We start from the raw sequence: 19,959 nt of genomic DNA, 5'->3' as shown, positions 1-19,959 counted from the left end.
AAGGGCTGAGTGAGCTACCATATGTAGAGAACTTTCAAACCTTAAAATGTAATAGAATTCTAGCTATTATTCTTCTGTCTACTTACATATTGCACTGACAAGACTGATATATTCTCCCTCTGTAGCAAAGCAACCAGAAGGCATTATTCCTCATTTAATGGAATACAAAGAAAGAATGCAAACATGAAGCCCAAAACTAATTGTCTTAAGTCCTAAGTTAATGTAAAGAAAACGGTGGTCCAGGGGGCTCATGAAGAGAGTAGAAGGAGCAAGTGACAAACCAGGAAGCTTAACTTTGATTCCTAGGACAATTCTCGTTGTTATTATTGCTTGTCCTTTTCTCAAGGAGGACCAGTGATATTAGGAGGGTGATGTTTGGCTTGCAAATGAATTGGATTTAAATGAGGCAGGACTGTGCAAAGTCACCAGCCTCATTCCCTTCTTTCATAGGCCAGTGTAAGGACACTTGGACATGGCTCCAGATCTAGCAGGAAAACGTGACCTTTTGAAGCTATGGTCTTTCCCAGGTCTCAGACTGTCTGAGGAAATACCCTTCCAGTTATTTAAGGCTTGGTAAGAAATGAGGTGAAAGACAGTCCCATTTGCCCACCCCAAAATTCTAAACTACATTATCAAAGAGCTGGGCAGTGAACATGCAGAAAGGGAAGCAGTGATCACAAGGAGCCACCACAGCTCCAGCTCCCTACCTCTTGGCAGAGCCGTGATTTAAAAATCACGATACACAATGGCCAATGTTGCCATGAGTTTTGTGTATTTGTTACAAGGGTCTTGTTTTTCTTTCTTTTTTTTTTCCTCAATGAGGAGTGGTGGGAAGGGGTGATAATAAATACTTGTTAACTGATGAAAAAGAAAGAACAAGTCATATAACCTGTTGTTGCTGTTCAGTTGTTATCAGTCATGTCCTACTCTTCATGCCTTCACTTGGGGTTTTCTTTGCAAAAGATGCTGGAGTGGTTTGCTAGGTCCTCCTCTAGCTCATTTTACAGATGAGGAAACGGAAGCAAACAGGTTTAAGAATTTCTGCAGGAACACATAGCTAGTGTCTATGACTGGATTTGAACATGGGTCTTTCTGACTCCAGGCCTGGTGTGCTGTTTTCCCCCTCTAACTGCCCTAGCTTTTTTATTGGATGAGGAAACTGTCATAAAAAAAATTGTGATTTGTCTGAGTCATATTGCCTTTATTCTGGGGAAAGCTATTGATTTGATTTGCCTGGACTTTAGTGAGGTCTCTCATGTTATCATTCTTGGGTGGGTAGAAAACAATAGGCTAGAATAGGAGTTCCCAATGTGTGGGCTGTCAATCCCATTGCGGGGAGTGTCTAAAAATGTGGCACGGTGCTGCATAGCTATGCTACAGGAAGAAAGAATGTCTGACAGTCCTACATCTGACTAGATGTCAAATAAAAGTTATGTAAGTGCTGATGGGTTCATCCAACACAAATTCAGATCAATATAGAAGAAAAAACCCTGTCTCCTAGGCCAGGACCTAGTTGGAGGAATCTTTGGACACCAAACCCCAGTTTTTGTGACCCTCCATCATGTATTACCACAAACAATTCTATGGCAAGTCATCTAGCAGATTTAGAGTTGGGTGCAACGACAAGCATACTGGGACTGGGCTAAAATCTGGTTTTGCCACTTACTATCTGTGTGACACCTTTACCTCTATGAAAGGGCCTCTGGTTCCTCATTTGTAAATTGAGGGTATTGGACTAGATGTTCTCTAAAGTTCAGTCTCCTTTGAGATCTATGACTCTATGATCCAGAGGCCAGGGAAACTGCATTTGGATCATTGAAAATGAATGGGGTGGGCGGCTAGGTGGCGTAGTAGATAAAGCACCGGCCTTGGAGTCAGGAGTACCTGGGTTCAAATCTGGTCTCAGACGCTTAATAATTACCTAGCTGTGTGGCCTTGGGCAAGTCACTTAACCCCATTTGCCTTGCAAAAACCTAAAAAAAAAAAAGAAAATGAATGGGGTAGGGGCGGCTAGGTGGCACAGTGGATAGAGCACCGGCCCTGGAGTCAGGAGGACCTGAGTTCAAATCTGCCCTCAGACGCTTAATAATTACCTAGCTGTGTGGCCTTGGGCAAGCCACTTAACCCTGTTTGCCTTGCAAAAAAAAAAATTAAAACAAAAAAGAAAATGAGTGGAGTAGTTCCTAACTTTTAACAGGCTCTAATAATCCCAGTAAGCCAAGAGCCATGTCATAGAAGGAGATGCTACAAGCAAAGTTTTATATAAATTGGTGAAGCCCAGTCCAGACCAACACAATCATAAACCTGAGCATATTTTAAGTCTTAATTGGTGAAATATGCCAGATGATTAATTTCTAGGAACAATAATTCTAATAAAAGGGAGGCAATGATATTGCTACCAGTAGGGTGGAAGCATCTTTCCCCTTTCTAAGAGTGTGAGGTGAGCATTGGAAGCCCCATACCTAACAAGGGAGAAACATCTAGCTTTTCATAATTGTATTATTCCCACCAGATTGCAAATAAGACAAAATAAACAAACAAAAAGGAAAGTGAAACAGAACCCTCATCACCCTTCCCCTAAATATTGGGTTCTAAAAAAATCATGACTCCATTTCTTTATTAATGCAGGAGCTGCATATGATATACTGTATTGTCAAACCCAATAAGCCGCACTTGCATTAAAATTGCATTAACTTTTTCTATTAAATCATGTCATATTTCAAAAATGGCCATGGGAACATTGCAACAACTTAATTGTATTCACACCCAGGCCATTAAAGTTCTCCTCTCTGGAAGGCTGTAAAGAAGCTGAGCAGCCCACTTGTGGGGGGCCCCGAAGAAGGCAAATTCAGAGGACCTCAGATCATTCTGAGGCAAATATTTCTTAAAAGAGAGCACATCCCTTCTTCATCTCCTTAATAAATAATGAGGCTCTCATGCAGCTTTCCAAACAATAATTCATCACCAACTTTGCTCCACTGGAGTTAATTGGTTTTCACTCATAATTATTTATTTACATATTTAGTCTTGCTCCGTGGCCCTCCCCCCAAAATGGCAAAGACACTGACCTGGGGCCCAACAGGGAAGGCTGCTGGGTGGGCCTGGGTGGATGGATGTTGATCGGCAGTGCTTGTATCAGCAGATGGTGGGTTTCCTCTGGCCCCTGGCAATCAAAAGAGAAGGCCTCCCTTAATATCCAGGCAGAAATTCACCATTCCCCTCTTCCTATGATGTCATAAGACCCCAAGTCCAATATGATGTTCCCAAGTGAGCTTATCAATTGCTCTTGGACTCCAGACACTTCTCAATGACATCAATTATGCTCCCCCTCATTCAGGTTGGCCAACTCATTCAGGGAGATTCAGGGATCTGACAGCAGGGAACCTGAAGCCCCTGTCAGCCTGCCTAATGTGGTTTATATTTGGCATCATTTTACTGGGAGCCCAAGGAAGAGTTCTCTTATCAGGTAGGAGCTGCATTTCTTCAGCTTTGATGAGTAGCAGAATTTCTAATTCCTAATTCCTCAAAGCAAAAACAATTATAGAAGGGGTGAACAAGTCACATCTCCTGCGTGTCTCTTTAATCAAACATTCCCCAGGTCTCTTCTCTATCTACCTGCATCCCACACCATACACCTTTACATTTTAATTCATCACTATATCCAAATTCTTCAAAAATCAAACCTTTGCTAAATATCACTTCAGGAAATTCTCTAAACAGAAGCAGGGAGACAAGATTCTTGGGTGCTAGTAGAAACAACCACTGGAACCCAAAGTGTCGCCATGATCCTGCCGTCCTATGCACAGCCTTGTAGCTCAGGCCTCACTTCTAGCTCCAGGAGGCTCCACTTCAGTTTAAAGTATAATTCTGGCGCCCATCATCAGCACCCCCTTCCTCATGAGATGAAGTATTACTTTGTATAAACATTGCCTACACACTGCTTTTACTGTTCACACGGTATCTCCACCATAGTATGCCGCAGGCTCCTGGAACTAGGCATCTTTGAGGGGAGGTTAATGCATAGGAACTTAATTCTAAACTCAGAAAGCACCTTACAGGTAAGTCATCACATTCATCTACCTCATGGAAAATGAGCCCCAGAGAGCCAAAGTATCTTGCCTAGGGCCACACAGCTCAGAAGCATCTAAAGTAAGCTTGAAAGGAGGGCAGGGACTTTGGGGTTTTTATTTTTGTCTCCTTAATATTTAGCACAGTCAACTAATACTTAGGTGACTACCATATGTTAGGCATTGTATTTAGTACTGAAGATAAAAGAAAGGTGGGGGGGGAAGGCTCTGATCTAAAGAGCTCACAGTTTAATGGGGGAGCCTGCAACCACCTCTGTATAAACAAGATAGAGCCAGGGTAAATTGGAGATAATCCACAGCAGGAAGGCACTGGAATTAAGGGGGATCAGGGAAGATTTTAAATGAGACATGAAGGAAGCCAGAGAAAGCTGAGAGGTGTAAATGAGGAGGGAAAGATTTCTGGGGTGGGGGGAGGAGGGAGGCAGCCAGAAACAAATGCTCAGAGTGTTGACTCTCTAGCAGGGGCTTTTTGATTGCATTGGTACCTGGACCAGAATCTTGCCAAAGATGATGATGGCAACCTGGCCAAGTCTTTCTCAACTTTGTGTTTCATATCTGGACAAGCCCTAGCAAGGATTAAAGGAAGAAACAGTAATGTGGATAGTGGATAGAGAACCAGTCACTCAGCCCAAATGTCCTGCTTTGGCTGCGTCCTTACGGTGAGACCCTGGGCAAGTCTCAACCTCTCACCAGTTCTAGTTGTGGAACAATTTCTTATCTGTAGGGATAGAGGGAATTTCCTCTCTCTGTTCTATGTGAAGGAAGGAAGGAAAGAAAGACACAAAGAAGGAAGGATAGCAAAAAAAGAAGGGAAGAATGAAGGAAACAAGGAAGGAAGAAACAATTTTCTGATTTTATTGGTATTTTCTGATGGTTGGTTGGAACCTAATTCTATGTAGATCTGAATAAGCCCTTTTCTCCCACTGTTTGTCTGAGGAATAGCAAGTAGAAGACAATTCAAAACCTGTTTATTGGCACACCATGAACTGCCAAGAGAAAAAGGGGGGGCATGATTCTGTCATACTTATAAATTTTAAAGAAGGTATTATTGGCTCATTTAAAACAAATTCTTCTCTATATTCTCTAAAGGGACAGACTTATAAATAATGGAAATGGGGCAAAAAATACTGCAGCACATTAAACTACAAATAAAATTGAGTGCTACACATTATTCAATTGACTTCTATCTCCGCTGCGATGTGTCAATCATAACCACATTGGATAATGAGATTACGCAATCAGTGAGCCAGGCCATTATGCAGAAACCTGGAAATCTGATTAATTTGTAATATTTCTTAGTGCCAAAAGTCTAAAATGGACATTGCTCAGGGAATACTTACAAGCATTCTATTGAAATTCCTAAATTGATTTGGAACAAACTAATAAAAACACAGACTTGCTGACATTTTATAAAGTGAATTCTGTCAAAGTACGTTTGGCATTTTAATGATTGCCATCATTTAATAACAAGGGTGAGATGACCTATCAGAATAGGCAGAGGTGCCAGCAATTCCCCAGGGAGCTTCAAGAGAAGACCTCAACTTTCTAGTTATTTTTTAAATGTTTGATTAACTTATTCTTCTAAAACAGGGAGGTTTCACTATTTTTGAAAAGAACGTGCATAATGGCACATTTGTGTGAAGCCCATTTCTCTCCTAGCTGTCTTGGTTTCTCAGATTTCTCTACATTCTCTTGGTGGCCTTAAAGAACCATCTAGCTAGTGAGCACCTTGGACAGATCCCTGAATTCCACTGCACTTCTAACTCTGTCCCACTGAAGATCAAAACGGATCCATTTTCTTTCTCTAAATGCACTTATTTTTGCTTTAGTCCTTACTTATTTGCTGAGTCTCCTTTTAGGGGGCCATGGATGAGAGGAACATCCAGAGGAGGGCAGCTAAGATGCTGATGAAAGTCAAGGCAGTGAGGTGCAGTGAAAAGAAAATTTGGGGTCAAGAGACCTAGGATTCAAATGTCAGCTCTGCCTGTAAGTGACTCGGGGCAGATCACAATCTCTCTGGGTCTCAGTTTCCTCACCTATAAAATGAGGGGTTTGGATTTGATGACCTCTAAGGTTTCAATGATCTTATGTTGGATCAAGAGAAAATTTCAGGGGCATGTAAAATCTACCTTCAAGTATTTAAAGGGCTATAGACAACCAAAATTGTTTTAGATGTATTTTGGTGGTACAATGGCTAGAGAGCTGGACTTGGATACTGGAAGGTTTGAATTCAGATACTCAGAAACTGTCTGACTCTGGCCAAATCATTTAACCTGTTTGTCTCAGTTTCCTCAACTGTAAAACAGGAAGTGGTAATGAGTACTTTGCTCACAAGATTGTTGTTAGGCTCAGTAGAGATAATACTTATTTAAAGGACTTAGCACAGGACCTACTTAACAAAATTTGTTGTCTTCCTCTTTCCTTTGGGGCTGATCCTTTTCCCATGGAGTCATTCATTCATCTTCCCACAAAGACTGATAGCCCACTTGCCAGGGTAGCTGCAAAGAGGATGGTCTTCTAATTGTAGGCTGGACTTGATGCCTATGAGAGTCCTTTCAGCCCTGCCATTTGGTGACTCTGTCTGGACATCCTTAGACTGATATTCAAAAGACCTGAAGACTTTTCCTAATACTTTCAAAATCACCAATCTCTCCATTTCCCCCACATTCCTTTTCCTTTTTTCTCTCTCCCTTTTCCTATGCTATGCTTTGGAACATGCTTCTCTCATATATCTAGGTTTGAATGTGTGTATGTGTGTTACATACAATAAATATTTACATTAAATGTTGCATATATTTATATATGCATCCACATTATCTATTTATCTACATATGTATCTATGTATCATCTATGTAGCTATGTATTTATGATGTATCTTTTTGTCTATATTTATATAATCTTTTAATCTCTGAATTGCAGCTACTTTTCTGTGGCTCTAAGTGGCATACAGATGAAGATTAACCTCACCTTGTAGAAACTTCACATCGTGAAAGCACTTGGAGAACAGCCACTGCTCCATTTTGGTCTCTGAATCCCTAGAGCCTAGACACTGAGTTGATTTTTAAGAAATGCTTCTTGATTGATCGATTGATTAACTGAGGCAGCCAAGTGGTGCAGTGGATAGAATTCTGGACTTGGACTAAGGAAGATGAGTTTGACTCTTGCATCAGATGATTACTAGCTATGTGACTGCAGGCAAATCACTTAACCTCCCTGGGCCTCAGTTTTCTCACCTGTAAAATGATGGTGATAAGAGTAGTCGCCAGGGGTGGCTAGGTGGTGCAGTGGATAAAGTACTGGCCCTGGAGTCAGGAGTACCTGGTTCAAATCTGGTCTCAAACACTTAATAATTACCTAGCTGTGTGGCCTTGGGAAAGCCACTTAACCCCATTTGCTTTGCAAAAACATAAAAAAAAGAAAAAAAGAGTAGTCACCACTCAGAGTTGTAAGAGTCAAATGCAATAATATATGCAATATATAATATTCCATAAACTTTGAAGTACTATACAAGGTGTTCGAAAAGTCTTAAAGCAAGTTTAAGTCATTATTGTATGCTCCTCCTCCTCCTCATTTTATAAAAGTTTTAGTAAAAAATTTATATTCCAGGCATTGTTGGGTGCTAAAACAAAAATGAAGCCATCCTTACCCTCAAAAAGCTTGCTATCAAGAGAAATAGTAATTAGCAATGATTAATATCAAATATTATTATATGTGTATGTGTGTCAATATAAATATGTTAATATATACCAAAGTTAATAATCTCTATATTATATACAACAATTATATTGTATATAATAATTATATATTATATATAATTATATATATTATATATGCATGTGTGTGTATGCATGAGTATGTATGCACAATATACATTATGATAGAGGGAAGGGGAAGGGGAAAGCACTACTAACCAGAGCTTGTTAAAAGGCACATAAAGAAGGGTCCCTGTAAAGGAGTTGGCCCAGGCTAAGTCTTGGAGGGAGTTAAGATTTCCTATCTCTCTTAACTAGACTGCAAACTTGCATTTCTAAACATTGCATTGCATAAGGTAGCCCTTATAAACCTTTACTAAGTTCATTTTGAAGCCTAAACAAGTTCACAAGCAAAAGTTCCACCAAGTTCCCTGGTCTGGTGCTCTTTGGGAACACTCTTTGTTCTATGTGATTTCCTCAAGGTAGATGTAAGAATTCTGTTTCAGCCAATGTATCTTTAACTCTGATTGGAAGTCTTAAGTACCTTTGGTGACTTGTGGCCACCCAAGCTAAGACTTTCCCAACTTCTTCTGGAGGTGCCTTATCTCCTTGGTGTAAAGACTGCTTGATAAATGGATTGCTCCCAGAACACTTGGCAGCTGTCTATATCCATCACCAGTTGAATATTTCTTAGGGTTTCACAGAAGTCTAATTATAATAAAAGAAACATAACCCTTCAAAGTCTGCAAAGATGTCCCTTACTAGCTTCATGATGACCCTGTGATGAATAGTACAGATATCATTACCCCGACTTTGTAGATGAGGAATCCAAGGGTCAGAGAGATTAGATGATGTGTTCATAACCATAGATCTAGAAGAGATCAGGGGAAAGATTCAAATTAGGTCTTCCTAATTCCAGACCGATGCTCTTTTTTGCATTAGAATTTGGATTATAGATCCAAGATATGAAAGTATTTTGTGTGAAGAATTACAGGTAAAGAGAACTACAAGGCTACCAATAATCTGAGGAGAAAATGTGTGACATCTTGAATGACTATTCAGAAAATTAATTGCATCCTTCAGTCTTCCAGTGAAGACAGTCCAGAATCACATCTATGTTATCAAGGTAAAGACTTATGGGAGAATATTGAAACCACTTTCTTGTGGAGCACAGTGTTAACACTAAACCTGCCCAGAACAGCCTAATAAAACATTGTCTCAGTCCGAGTAGTTATTTAATTCCAAATATCTTTTTCACTGGCAAACAAGTGTCAAAAAGGGAGACTGCTCTTTTATTACATTGCTACCCGTTGTCCAAACCTTTATTTTGATTTTGAGAAGCCATAGGCTGATAATTGCTTCTAGAAAGCACCATGAATTTAGACTAAACAAAATGTCTTCTAACCTGGAGGCAACTTGTAGCTTTTGGGATTGATTACCTTCTAATGTTCTCTAGACCTACGCTCACATGCTGCTCCTAACTCATAATGTCAATTAGTTTAAGCTTGGTCAGTCAATCACATAATCTATCCATGGTAAGAACCAAGCCCCTAGTTCGTAAGGAGATGTTTTATTCACTTGATCTACTGACAAGTTTCAGTGTTTGTCCCCTCTGTCTCTTGACAATCTCAAGAAAGCCTGAAGTCCACATTGATCTTTTATGGTTGATACTTGGAGTTGCCTTCCATGACTGGTCAAACTAGAGAGCTAGATAATGAACCCAGTCTTCTGGGGTTCTGTTCACCTCCCTAGGCCTGGTGGGATTGGGGATGGTGGTTGTTACACTGCTACTGCTATTAACTGCTAATAAATGTTTTACACACATTACATTCTTTGATTCCATTGGTATTACTGCATCAGAAAACTTGGGAGGAATGGCAAGCCACCACATATATTGGTAGGAACTTTTGGGCAGAGTGTAAATGATCCATCTTAGTGACGGTCATGCTAGCCTTTTGGGCATAAGTAAGAACACAGGGTTTGGAATCAGAAGAACTAGTCTGGCACCCCCACTCTACCACTTATATCCATGGATGAGTTACTTCCCTGTCCAGGTCTAATTGCGTCATATGTAAAATGAAAGTCTGTTTGGAAAGTTTTCATTTCTTAATGTTACTGCATTTACTTTCCCTTCAAATTGCCCCACCTTTCCAACTTTCTCATGTCAAGGGCACCACAATCCTCTGCCACCCACACAACCAACCAAGCTGTCATCCTTGACTCTTCAAGCTCTCTCACTTGTCATATCTAATCTGTTGTAAAAGGGTTGCCATTTCAAACTTGACAATCATAATAACTAGGTAGCATTTAGGTAACACTTTCATATTTGCAAAGTATTTTACCAATATTATCTCATTTTCTTCTCACAACGACCCAGGGATTCAGGGGCTATTATTATCACCCCGTTTTAGGAATGAGGAAAATAAGGCTGAGAAAGGTTAAGGATTCCAGAGCTAGTAAGTGTTTGAGGATACATTCGAACTCAAGTCTTCCTGACTCCAAGTCTAATATTCTATCTACTATGCCATTTAGCTACCTGTTCACAGCATCTTTTGTATATGCCCCTGAATGTCCACTCACAGACCCTGGTCTCAGGCTCTCATCACCTCTGGAATGGACTCTCTCTCACTCGCAGTCTGGTTTTTCTGCCTCAAGTCTTTCTCCGCTTCAATCTATCTACCACTCACCTGTCAAGATATTTCTAGAGTACTGGACTGACCATATCCTCTTCTCTCTTACACCCATTCAATAAAATTCAGCGGTTCACCATGACCTTCCAGACCATTTAAAGTCATTTCTTTACAATGTCTTTGCTTCTTGTCTTTTCAATCCTCTTAGAATTTGTCTTCCCTTCCCCCACACTAGTCTAGTTGTGCTCCAAGTCTGCACTGGTTCTGTTCCATTCCTGGAATACTCACACTTCTTGGCTGCTGTGGTTTCCCTCAAGATTCAGCTCAAATCTCACCTTTAAAAGCCTTTTCCCAGTCTCCCCACCCCAACCCCGCCCCAAGCTAGTGCCTTCCCTTTGGGGTTATCTTCCATTTTCTCTGTCTATACTTGCTTGGTACCCAGTACCTTCCATGTTATCTCCTATATTAGAACACAAATTCCCTGAGCCTAGACCAATAACACACCACAAAATTGCAGCTTGGAACCCTGATTGAGGTCTCAGATTCGAGAATGGGCTCTTCAACTCATCTCTTAGCAATTCCAAAAGGAAACCAACACCAGAGACATCTCTCCTTCATTTACATTTTACAGATCTCAATCTTTCCACTAAGATTAAAACAAATAGATCAGTTTTTCTCTTTAAAAGTTATAATATGTTCTGTTGTCTTCTCTTTCCTTTAAAAGAGAACATGAGAGAGAAGTAAATTAAAAAACCCCGCTCCCTACTGGCAGCCTGTGAGAGCCTTCCAGCCCAGCCCACCCCCATCCCAGACAGCTTTTATAACTTGGGCCCTTCCTTCATCCCAAGAGGTCAGATTCCATTCCATGCATTAGCACAAACATAATCACATTAAGGTCATCTAGAGCTCAGAAGCTTTGTCTGCTATTCAGACATCCCTCCCTTTCTGTTTGCTGTTAGCACCTGAGAAGGAGAGATGGAAAAGGTTACTGATTACCAGATGGGTGGTGGGATGCACTGCTTATTCATGTCAGCCCATCAATGCCAGCCTTGTGCTTCTCTACATTCACCTGGCTTTTCTTTCTATTTCTTCAAACTTCAGTAAATGCCAAAAGAAGAGTGGAAATGCCTGTGAAAAATCTTTTCAGAGCTACTCCAACTGTTGAGCACTTCTTTATTTTTATCAAGATTTTTAAAAATTGATGATCTGTCGACATATCATCTGTCCATCTATCATCTATCTAGCCATGTATCTTTCTATCTCTTTCTATCTCTTTAGCTATCCATCTATTATCCAGCTTTCTACCCATCAACTGTCTAGCTTTTATCTGTTGTCTATCTATTCATCCATATCTACCTATAAGTATATCTCCCTCTCTATGTCTATCTATTAGCTATTATCACTATCTTTTTAATCATCATATATCTATCTATCCTATCTCTCTATCCATTACTGATTCATCTTTTTATCTATCTGCTAGTCATCTAATAGTCTATATCTATCTATCCACCCATTCATTGATTAATCCTTTTACCTAACCAGCTATCTGCTTGCCTGCTGTCTGTCTGTCTAGGTAGCTATATCTATCTATCTTCTGTATATTTGTCTAGCTCCTCATTGGTCAGTACTATGATATGGAAGCCAAGAAAGCAAATGCAACCTTGGGTTGCAAGAAGAAAGTCCTAGTGGACCTAGGGAGAGGATAGGCCAATGGACTTTATTATGGTCAAGTCACATCTGGAGGCTTGGGTTCCATTGTGGCTCTACAGCTTAGAAAGTATATTGATAAGTTGGGGTGCATCCAGATGGAGGAGTAGAGATGCAGAAGACCCTTGAGATCATACCTTATGAAGAATGGTTACAGGAACTGGAGGTATTTATTCTGGAAGAAAGAAATCATATTTTTTTTTTGGTTTTTGCAAGGCAAATGGGGTTAAGTGGCTTGCCCAAGGCCACACAGCTAGGTAATTATTAAGTGTTTGAGACTGGATTTGAACCCAGGTACTCCTGACTCCAAGGCCGGTGCTTTATCCACTGCGCCACCTAGCCACCCTAGAAAGAAATCATATTAATGAGGATATGATAGCTATCACTAAGTATTTGAAAAGCTATCATGTGGAAGAGAACTCAACCTCCTCCTTCTTGGCCTCAGAGGGTATAATCAGGAGGTAAATATGGAAGTTGCAAAAGAGAAGATTTAGGCATAATGGCAGGAAAAATGTGTTCATAAGAGCTTTCCGGAAGTGCAAGAGGCTGTATCAAGAGCTACCGTGAATGATAAAAGATTAGGAGATGACTGATGACACATTTAGTAAGTTCTTACTGAGTACCTGGCCCTGGGCTAAGAAATGAGCTTAGAAATACAAGCAAAGAGCACAAGCCCTGCTCTCAAGAAGCTTGCCTTCTAATGGGGGCACATAAAGGGAAAAGGGAAAGGAAGGAGAGAAGGGAAGGTGAGAGAATAATCATCTATTGAACATCTTCTATGTGCTATATACCATGCTAAGCATTTGCTCATTTAATCCTGATAGTAACCTACAAGATAGATGCTATTGTCCACATTTTATTGTTGAAGAAACTGAGGTTAAAAATAAGGTTAATTCATGCAACTAGTGCCTGAGGTTCACAGAGATAGTATGAGTCTGAATCGGATCTTCCTGACTGCAAATTCAACACTCTAACCACTGTGCTTCCTAGCTCCTAAAAAGGACCTGGGAGGGTGGACATGGTGTGACTGGAAACTATACAATCACCAGGTACAGAGATCTGGTTCCAGAAAAGAATAAGAACAAGAAGCAGAACCCAGGGTGGTCCAAGGCCAGAGGGGACTGGGTTTTCATGGGAGGGAGATGAAGAAATGCCAATGATGACCAGAGTGAGCAGGCATCATGATGGGGAAATGTCAGCGAAATTATGTGGAGGTTTGGGCAAGATGAGGTGACAATGCATCTTTCAGATCTTTGCCTATAATCTGTGTTTACTGAGCAGTGTATTTGTTATATACATATTAGATTGGAAGCTTTTCAAGGCAGGAAGTAATTTTTTTTAAATAGATATATAGATATTTTTATTACCAGAACTCAGAGCAGCACTTTCATTCATTCATTCAACAAGCATGTAGTAGGTACCCACAATGCTAGGAGCTATGTATATAAAGATAAAAACCAAAACTCTCTCTGCCCTCAAGGAGCTTCCATTTTAGTGAGGATAAAAACATATAACATATATATATATATATATATATATATATATATATATATGTGTGTGTGTGTGTGTGTGTGTGTGTGTGTGTGTGTGTATACTCAAATATATGTATACATAGGCAGTTAGATGGTGCCATAGTGGATAGAGTGCTCAACTTGAAGAAAGAAAGACTACTTTTCCTAGGTTCAAATCCAGCCTCAGACATTTATTAGCTGTGTGATCTTGGACTAGTCATTTAGCCCTGTTTGCCTCAGTTTCCTCAACTGAATAGTGAATTGGGAAGGAAATGGCAAAACACTCCAGTGTCTCTGCCAAGAAAACATCAAATAGATTACAAAGAGTCAGACATGACTGAGATGACTGAACAACAAAAATATGTATATATACATACACCTATGTATGTATGCACACATATATTACAAGGTAATTTTTTTGGTGAGGGGAGGCACTAACAGCTTTTATATATATATATATATATATATGTGTGTGTGTGTATACTATACATTTATAATAGTTCATAGCTAGCATTTATATAGAGCTTTTAGGTCTGCCAGGTGCTTTACAAATATTCTTTTATTTTGTCTTCACAACAACCCTGGGAAGTGGATGATGTGTCTCATTTTTAGAAATGAGAAAACCGAGGCAGATAGAGATGAGATAGAGATGAAATGATCTATCCAGAAACATACAGTTAGTAAGTGTCAGAGGCTGAATATGAACTCAGGTCTTCCTGATTCTAGGTTCAACTCTATTCATACACCACTCAGAATGGCTAAACAAACTGTGGTGTGTGAGTTAATAAATTGTAAATGTGACGATTCCAGAAAATCATAGGAAGGGCTAAATGAATGAACATGGTAAAGTGCATGGAATCCAGAAAACAATCTACATGATAACTAAAGCAATGAAAATAGAAAGAATAATAAAACTAATTGAATAGTGAATGATTATAATGAACTAGTTTTTTCCCTGCAGAAAAACTGAGAAAAATCCAGTTCTCTCTCCTTTACATGTTCCCTCACATGCACAATTTTGCAAAGACACTGAAATGATGGAAATATTGGTAGTCATGGCTAAACTAGTTTCTCTTTCTTCTTTGTTGGAAGGGAACAAAGAGGGAGATATTCAAGAGTTTAAGAAAAAGAAAAGCTTTTAAACAACTTTGTAAATGGAAGATATCTATAACTGTATCTAGCTATCCATTTGAAACCTTCCCCCTCTCTTTCTGTCCTTGATTCCTTGAGAAATGTCTGAATGCAGAAAACCTCCTCTGCAATGAGGCAGACAGATAATTGGACATTCAGAACAAGATTGAACCAAGAGTTGCCGTCGGAGAAGTCATTATTCCAATTGAAAGTGATGGCATCGGGATCCTGCAGTCTCCGATACACAGTGCTACAAGAATTTGAACGTCTCCAACAGAAATCAGCTGATGATTTTGCCTTAATTGCTACAAGCAAGACAACTGGAGTCTAGGGGAAGGGGGTGGTGGTCACTATACGATCTGCTTTGAAAGGTGATTGGTGGCCATTCCTCATCCGGCTGAAAGCATCTCCATTACTTGAAGTCAACTGCTACCCAATCATCCCTTTAAGGCAGGCCCCCTCCTCTGCATTCTTTTTTTTGAAATATGCTAATATTTCTGAGACAGAAATCCCAAGTCACTGCCACCATAGGATAAAGAGACTTCTTAGCTTCTTCCCATGGGAGACTCATGTGCCAAGTAAAAGTTGCTAAAAAGGGGAGGAAGAGGAGTAGGAAAACTTCCAATTTCGAATTTTTTGCCCAATTATAGCCCAACCTAGCTATTTGGACCAAGTGCCCTAGCAGTTGGGGGAACAGAAAACACTTCATATGGATCTTGAATTGATCCTTAAAGGAAACTAGGGATTCTGAGAGGCAGGAATAAGGAGGCAAAAACATACAAAGGTGTGGAGGTAGGAAAGGCACATCAATGCCAGTTTATCTAGATGCCGGTGTAAATTAAGAGGACTCTTGTTCAAGAAACCTAGAATTGAAATTTAAGGTGAGGCTGTGCCCCCAAAAGTTTATGTTTGAAACTGGAGTAATAAATACAGAAATTTACTGAGTATAAGAATGACATGGTCAGATTTGTATGTTAGGAAAAATCACTTTGGTTGGATGGATTGGACTGTGAAGAGACCTCTGCTAGGGCCCAGTAACTCACAGCTCTATTGCAATAGTCAAGAAGGGGTGAGGACCTGAACTGGGAAGATGATTGAGAGATTAGAGGGGAGAAAATGGATATGGGAGATGCTGAGGTAATTCTTTTCATATAAGACTTGAAATAGGTGACAACTGAAATCCCTTCCAGCTCTGAGATTTTGTGATTCTCTGGGAACTTGTCTCAGACTAGGATGTACAGAGACTGGGATGCATGTATGGGGATAGACGTGGTTGAGGGTCAAGGACTGTTTTATTAGTCCACATAAGAAGAGGATGTGATGAGAGATATGGTATTCTTCACCACGAAGTAAGGTATAAGTAATTGTGGAGAAAAAGAAAAGAAATCCACACAACTTGGGCAGCATGTCAAAATTCTTTTCCAACCTCTCCCCTTCTCTCAGGCTCTTTGCAGTGGACATTTTTGGGTTTCACTTCACAATACCTAATCTCCTCAAATGGGAGGGGAGAGTGAGAATGTGGAAAGAGGAAATGGCTAAGTGAAAAACATTCAATCAAAATAATAACATCAGAGCACTTCTCACCCGGATGTAACTCTTTGGGAGAGCTCCCACTGAGGAGAGATTCACAGCTGGGGGGAGTTGGTCCTACATTCTTAATGGGAAACATATTTATCCCTCTTACAGCACAACAAAAATGATGCCAAATCTGACTCTGTATTATTGCTCTGTGATTTATAGCAATTTCCTGACCACTTTTCCTTTCCATATCCATATCTTTGCTCATCTATTTGTAGGGATCCATGGAGCTAAGTGGCTGGCTGATCCATTTTACTGATTTACTCTCAGAGCTCCCCACTCATTGCGAAAGCAATGCAGGGAGGAAAGAAGATAAAAATCAACTAGTCCCCCCAAATATAAAATCCATTAAAGACCAAATAGAGCAATGAGTCTGTAGAGATCCTTCATTAGGGCAGATACTTCTTGTAAGCAATTCAAGACTGAGGAGTAAAGTCAAATTCACCACTTAAAGATCTGCAAGGGACAAAGAGGGAAAACCTTCCTTTTCCAACCCTTGCCCCCCTCAGAGTGACGATGATCACAATGGTGGCCACACCTGGCAATGGCGTATAAGCATCTCAGTCTTTATTTTTAGTAGTTGTTATTTGGTTGACTAGATAGTACAATGGATAGAGTTTCAGACCTGGATTTAGGAAACCCTGAGTTCAAATTTGGCCTCAGGGAATAGCATTGTGGCCTTGGGCAAGTCATTTAACCCTGTTTGCCTTGGTTTACTAAATTAGAAAATGAGCTGGAGAAGGAAATGGCAAGCCACTCTAGTGACTTTGCCAAGAAAAGCCCCCAAAGGGCTCACAGCATTGGGGACACCTGAAAATGAATGAATAAAATAGCTATTTGCTTAATCGAGTCATAGATGCTGCTTCATGAGGAGCAATAGTATACAACAACATGAGAGAATGCCAGAGTGCCGCTGCCCGGCCTTCCCAGAGCAATCCTCACAGGTGATGACACCCCTGAAAAGGAGAGCATCAGAGGATTGTGCTTGAGTGAATCAATTAATCAAGGAACTCTTAAGTGTCTGCAATGTGGCAGACCTTAAGCTAGGCAGAGAGATCTAATAATAGAAATGATACAATCACCCCCTCAAGGGGTACTTATTGGGGGTTACAGCAGGCCCATATACATGTTTATAAAAATCATGCACAAGGTGAATTCCAAGTAATTTTATTTTTTACAAGGCAATGGGGTTGAGTGACTTGTCCAAGATCACACAGCTAGGTAAATATTAAGGGTCTGAGACCAGATTTGAACTTAGGTCCTCCTGACTCCAGGGCTGGCACTCTATCCACTGCACCACCCAGCTGTCCCTACCAAGTAACTTTTGGAGAGTAAGGCATGATCAACTGGGGAAGGGAAGGGGAGACTCTGGGAAGACCATTGAGGGAATTGCAATAGCTAAATCAAAATGGCTAAGCAACCAAGCCATCAGGGCATAGAAAACACTTTTTTCCCCTTGGGAGGGGAGAGGGAGTTATTTTATAAAAACTGAACCAACTTTATGTATTACCAGCCATTTTCTATTATTTGGTTTGCTTATTTTTTCAGTATTGCCACAATTGAAAAATATTTTCTGCTAAAAGATACTCTCAATCTAAGATCGTTCATGGTGCCTTCTAGTCCCAACAGATTAGTCATATTCTTTCAGCCTCTTTAGAAAGCATGCTCTTACCTATCCTCAACGAAGTACCTGGGATTACCTGCTAATAAGTGTTGGAACTCTTGAGAGGCAGTTAAGACTGTGAGACCTTGGACAGATCATTTAACCTCTTGGGGTTTCCTTTTCTATAAACTACAAAGGGAAGGGTTAGGCTAGATCATCTCAGAGAACTCTTCCAACTTTAAACCTTTGGCTTCTAAAATTCTCTCTAAATTTAAACTTTATGATTCAAAGGAACTGAAGCAGTAATTAACATATGAGACTTATGAATGGTCAATAGTGGTATTTAATAGCAATAAATAATGCTGAAGAGGGAAGGAGAGGAACACAACTTGGGCGAGGGAATATTTCTTTTTGGTTTTTGCCATGAGGTTAAGTAACTTGTCTGAGGTCACACAACTAGGCAAGTATTAAGTGTCTAATATTGGATTTGAACTCAGATCCTCCTGACTTCAGGGCCTGTGGTCTATCCACAGACCACCAAGCTGCCATGAGGGAAATTTCTAGAATGTTTGGGATCACTATTTCAGCAGATTCAGTAACCCATGCCTGGAGTCAGGCAGAACATTGAATGAAATGATTTTGTGTTCAGTCCCTGTCTGAATCTTTTCAAGTTTTCTTTGTTCTAGATTTGGATATACAGGAAGACCTCAGTGATCCTGAACTCAGAGCATGAGCCAGGGATGTGGGATGAGGCATCTTGTAGCCTGGCTAATCCGTAGATGAGCAAACACCAGAGCCTCACCAGAAGGTCTTTTCTTCAATGATAACTGGGTCTCTTGGACAGCTCTAATAGCTAATAATCAAATGGACCCCCGTGTTCTAGAACAACTGTTCTTGTCCTGAATCTATGAATATCAAAATTTTTCGATAACTATTTCAATATAATCGGTCTCTTCTGTAACTATAAATAGTTTATTTTTTGCATTTAGAAACATAGTTGTAAAAGGAATCTAACCATAGGCCACAGCAGCCTGCCCAAAGGGTTCAGCACACAAAATATGTTTTAGGACCCCTGATCTAGAGTGTGATCACTGAAAATATTTCTCAGCAGACAGACTCAGAGCCAAATATGGTTTCCTCTAAGTGTTCTCTTCCTACACCAGAAGGTTCTGAGGTTCCATTTCCAACTTTCCATCTAGAATTCCATGACTGCCTTTTGAACTTGGAGTTGGGGCAAAAGACAATCAGAGGAGCCGAGGTTGAGGAGCTCAGCATCAGGAATCCCCAAATCTGGGCTCAAGTCCCTCCTGCCTTCCTTGAACAACAGTAGCCAAACCATTTTCCTGCCTGAGTCTGTGTCTTCATCTGATTTTCTTCCCCTTCTATCTCTACTGCCTCCTCCCCTTCCCCCTTTTATAGACACCACTACTTCCAAAAGCAATCTTAGAACTCCTGCTGGAAGGAGAACCACAGAGCATTGAGTTTGAATCTTGCCTCAGACTCAGTAGCTGTGGGACTCTGGGTGAGTGATTCAATTTCTCTGATTCATTTTTCTCATCTATAAAATTGAGAGTTTTTGCATCAAATGAGTTAATATTTGTAAAGCATTTGGCAAACCTCCAACTGCCCCCTTCCTCCAGAAATCAGCTAGGTAGTACAGTGGATGGAGCACCAGCCCTGGAGTCAGGAAGACCTGAGTTCAAATCTAGCCTAAGACCCTTGATGCTTACCAAGTGTGTGACCTTGGGCAAGCCGCTTAACCTTATCTCCTTGCAAAAACAAAAACAGACAAAAGGAATTAATAGGGCAAAAATGAGGGCCACCAGGCAAGGGGCCTCTCTCTAACCTTCATTTCATTTGTCCAAAGTTTCCAAATATGGTTGGTCAGAGCCTTTCAATTTGGGATGAACCTATCAGAGACTGGCCTCCTCTGCATGTGTTTGTCCACCACAATGGGGCACAAGGAAGCAAATGTTACACCATTGTTGTTGCTTTTGATCCCATCTAGGATTTCATTGG

General features: G+C 40.4%; 1 protein-coding gene across 2 annotated transcripts in view; it reads right to left on the bottom strand.

The window, feature by feature from the left end:
• POU6F2 (POU class 6 homeobox 2) overlaps positions 1–19,959 on the bottom strand; it is a 486,502-nt gene that overhangs the window by 253,518 nt on the left and 213,025 nt on the right. For both annotated transcript variants that reach the window (XM_074199213.1, XM_074199214.1), the window contains exon 3: positions 3,069–3,163. In XM_074199213.1, the coding sequence (XP_074055314.1) occupies positions 3,069–3,163 (95 nt within the window). The remainder of the gene's footprint in view (positions 1–3,068; positions 3,164–19,959) is intronic.

This window comes from Macrotis lagotis, chromosome 8 (genome assembly GCF_037893015.1).
Source record: "Macrotis lagotis isolate mMagLag1 chromosome 8, bilby.v1.9.chrom.fasta, whole genome shotgun sequence".
Taxonomy (NCBI): Eukaryota; Metazoa; Chordata; class Mammalia; order Peramelemorphia; family Peramelidae; genus Macrotis; species Macrotis lagotis.
Note: the sequence above shows the minus strand (reverse complement) of the source record. Positions and strands in the feature narration are given on the sequence as shown.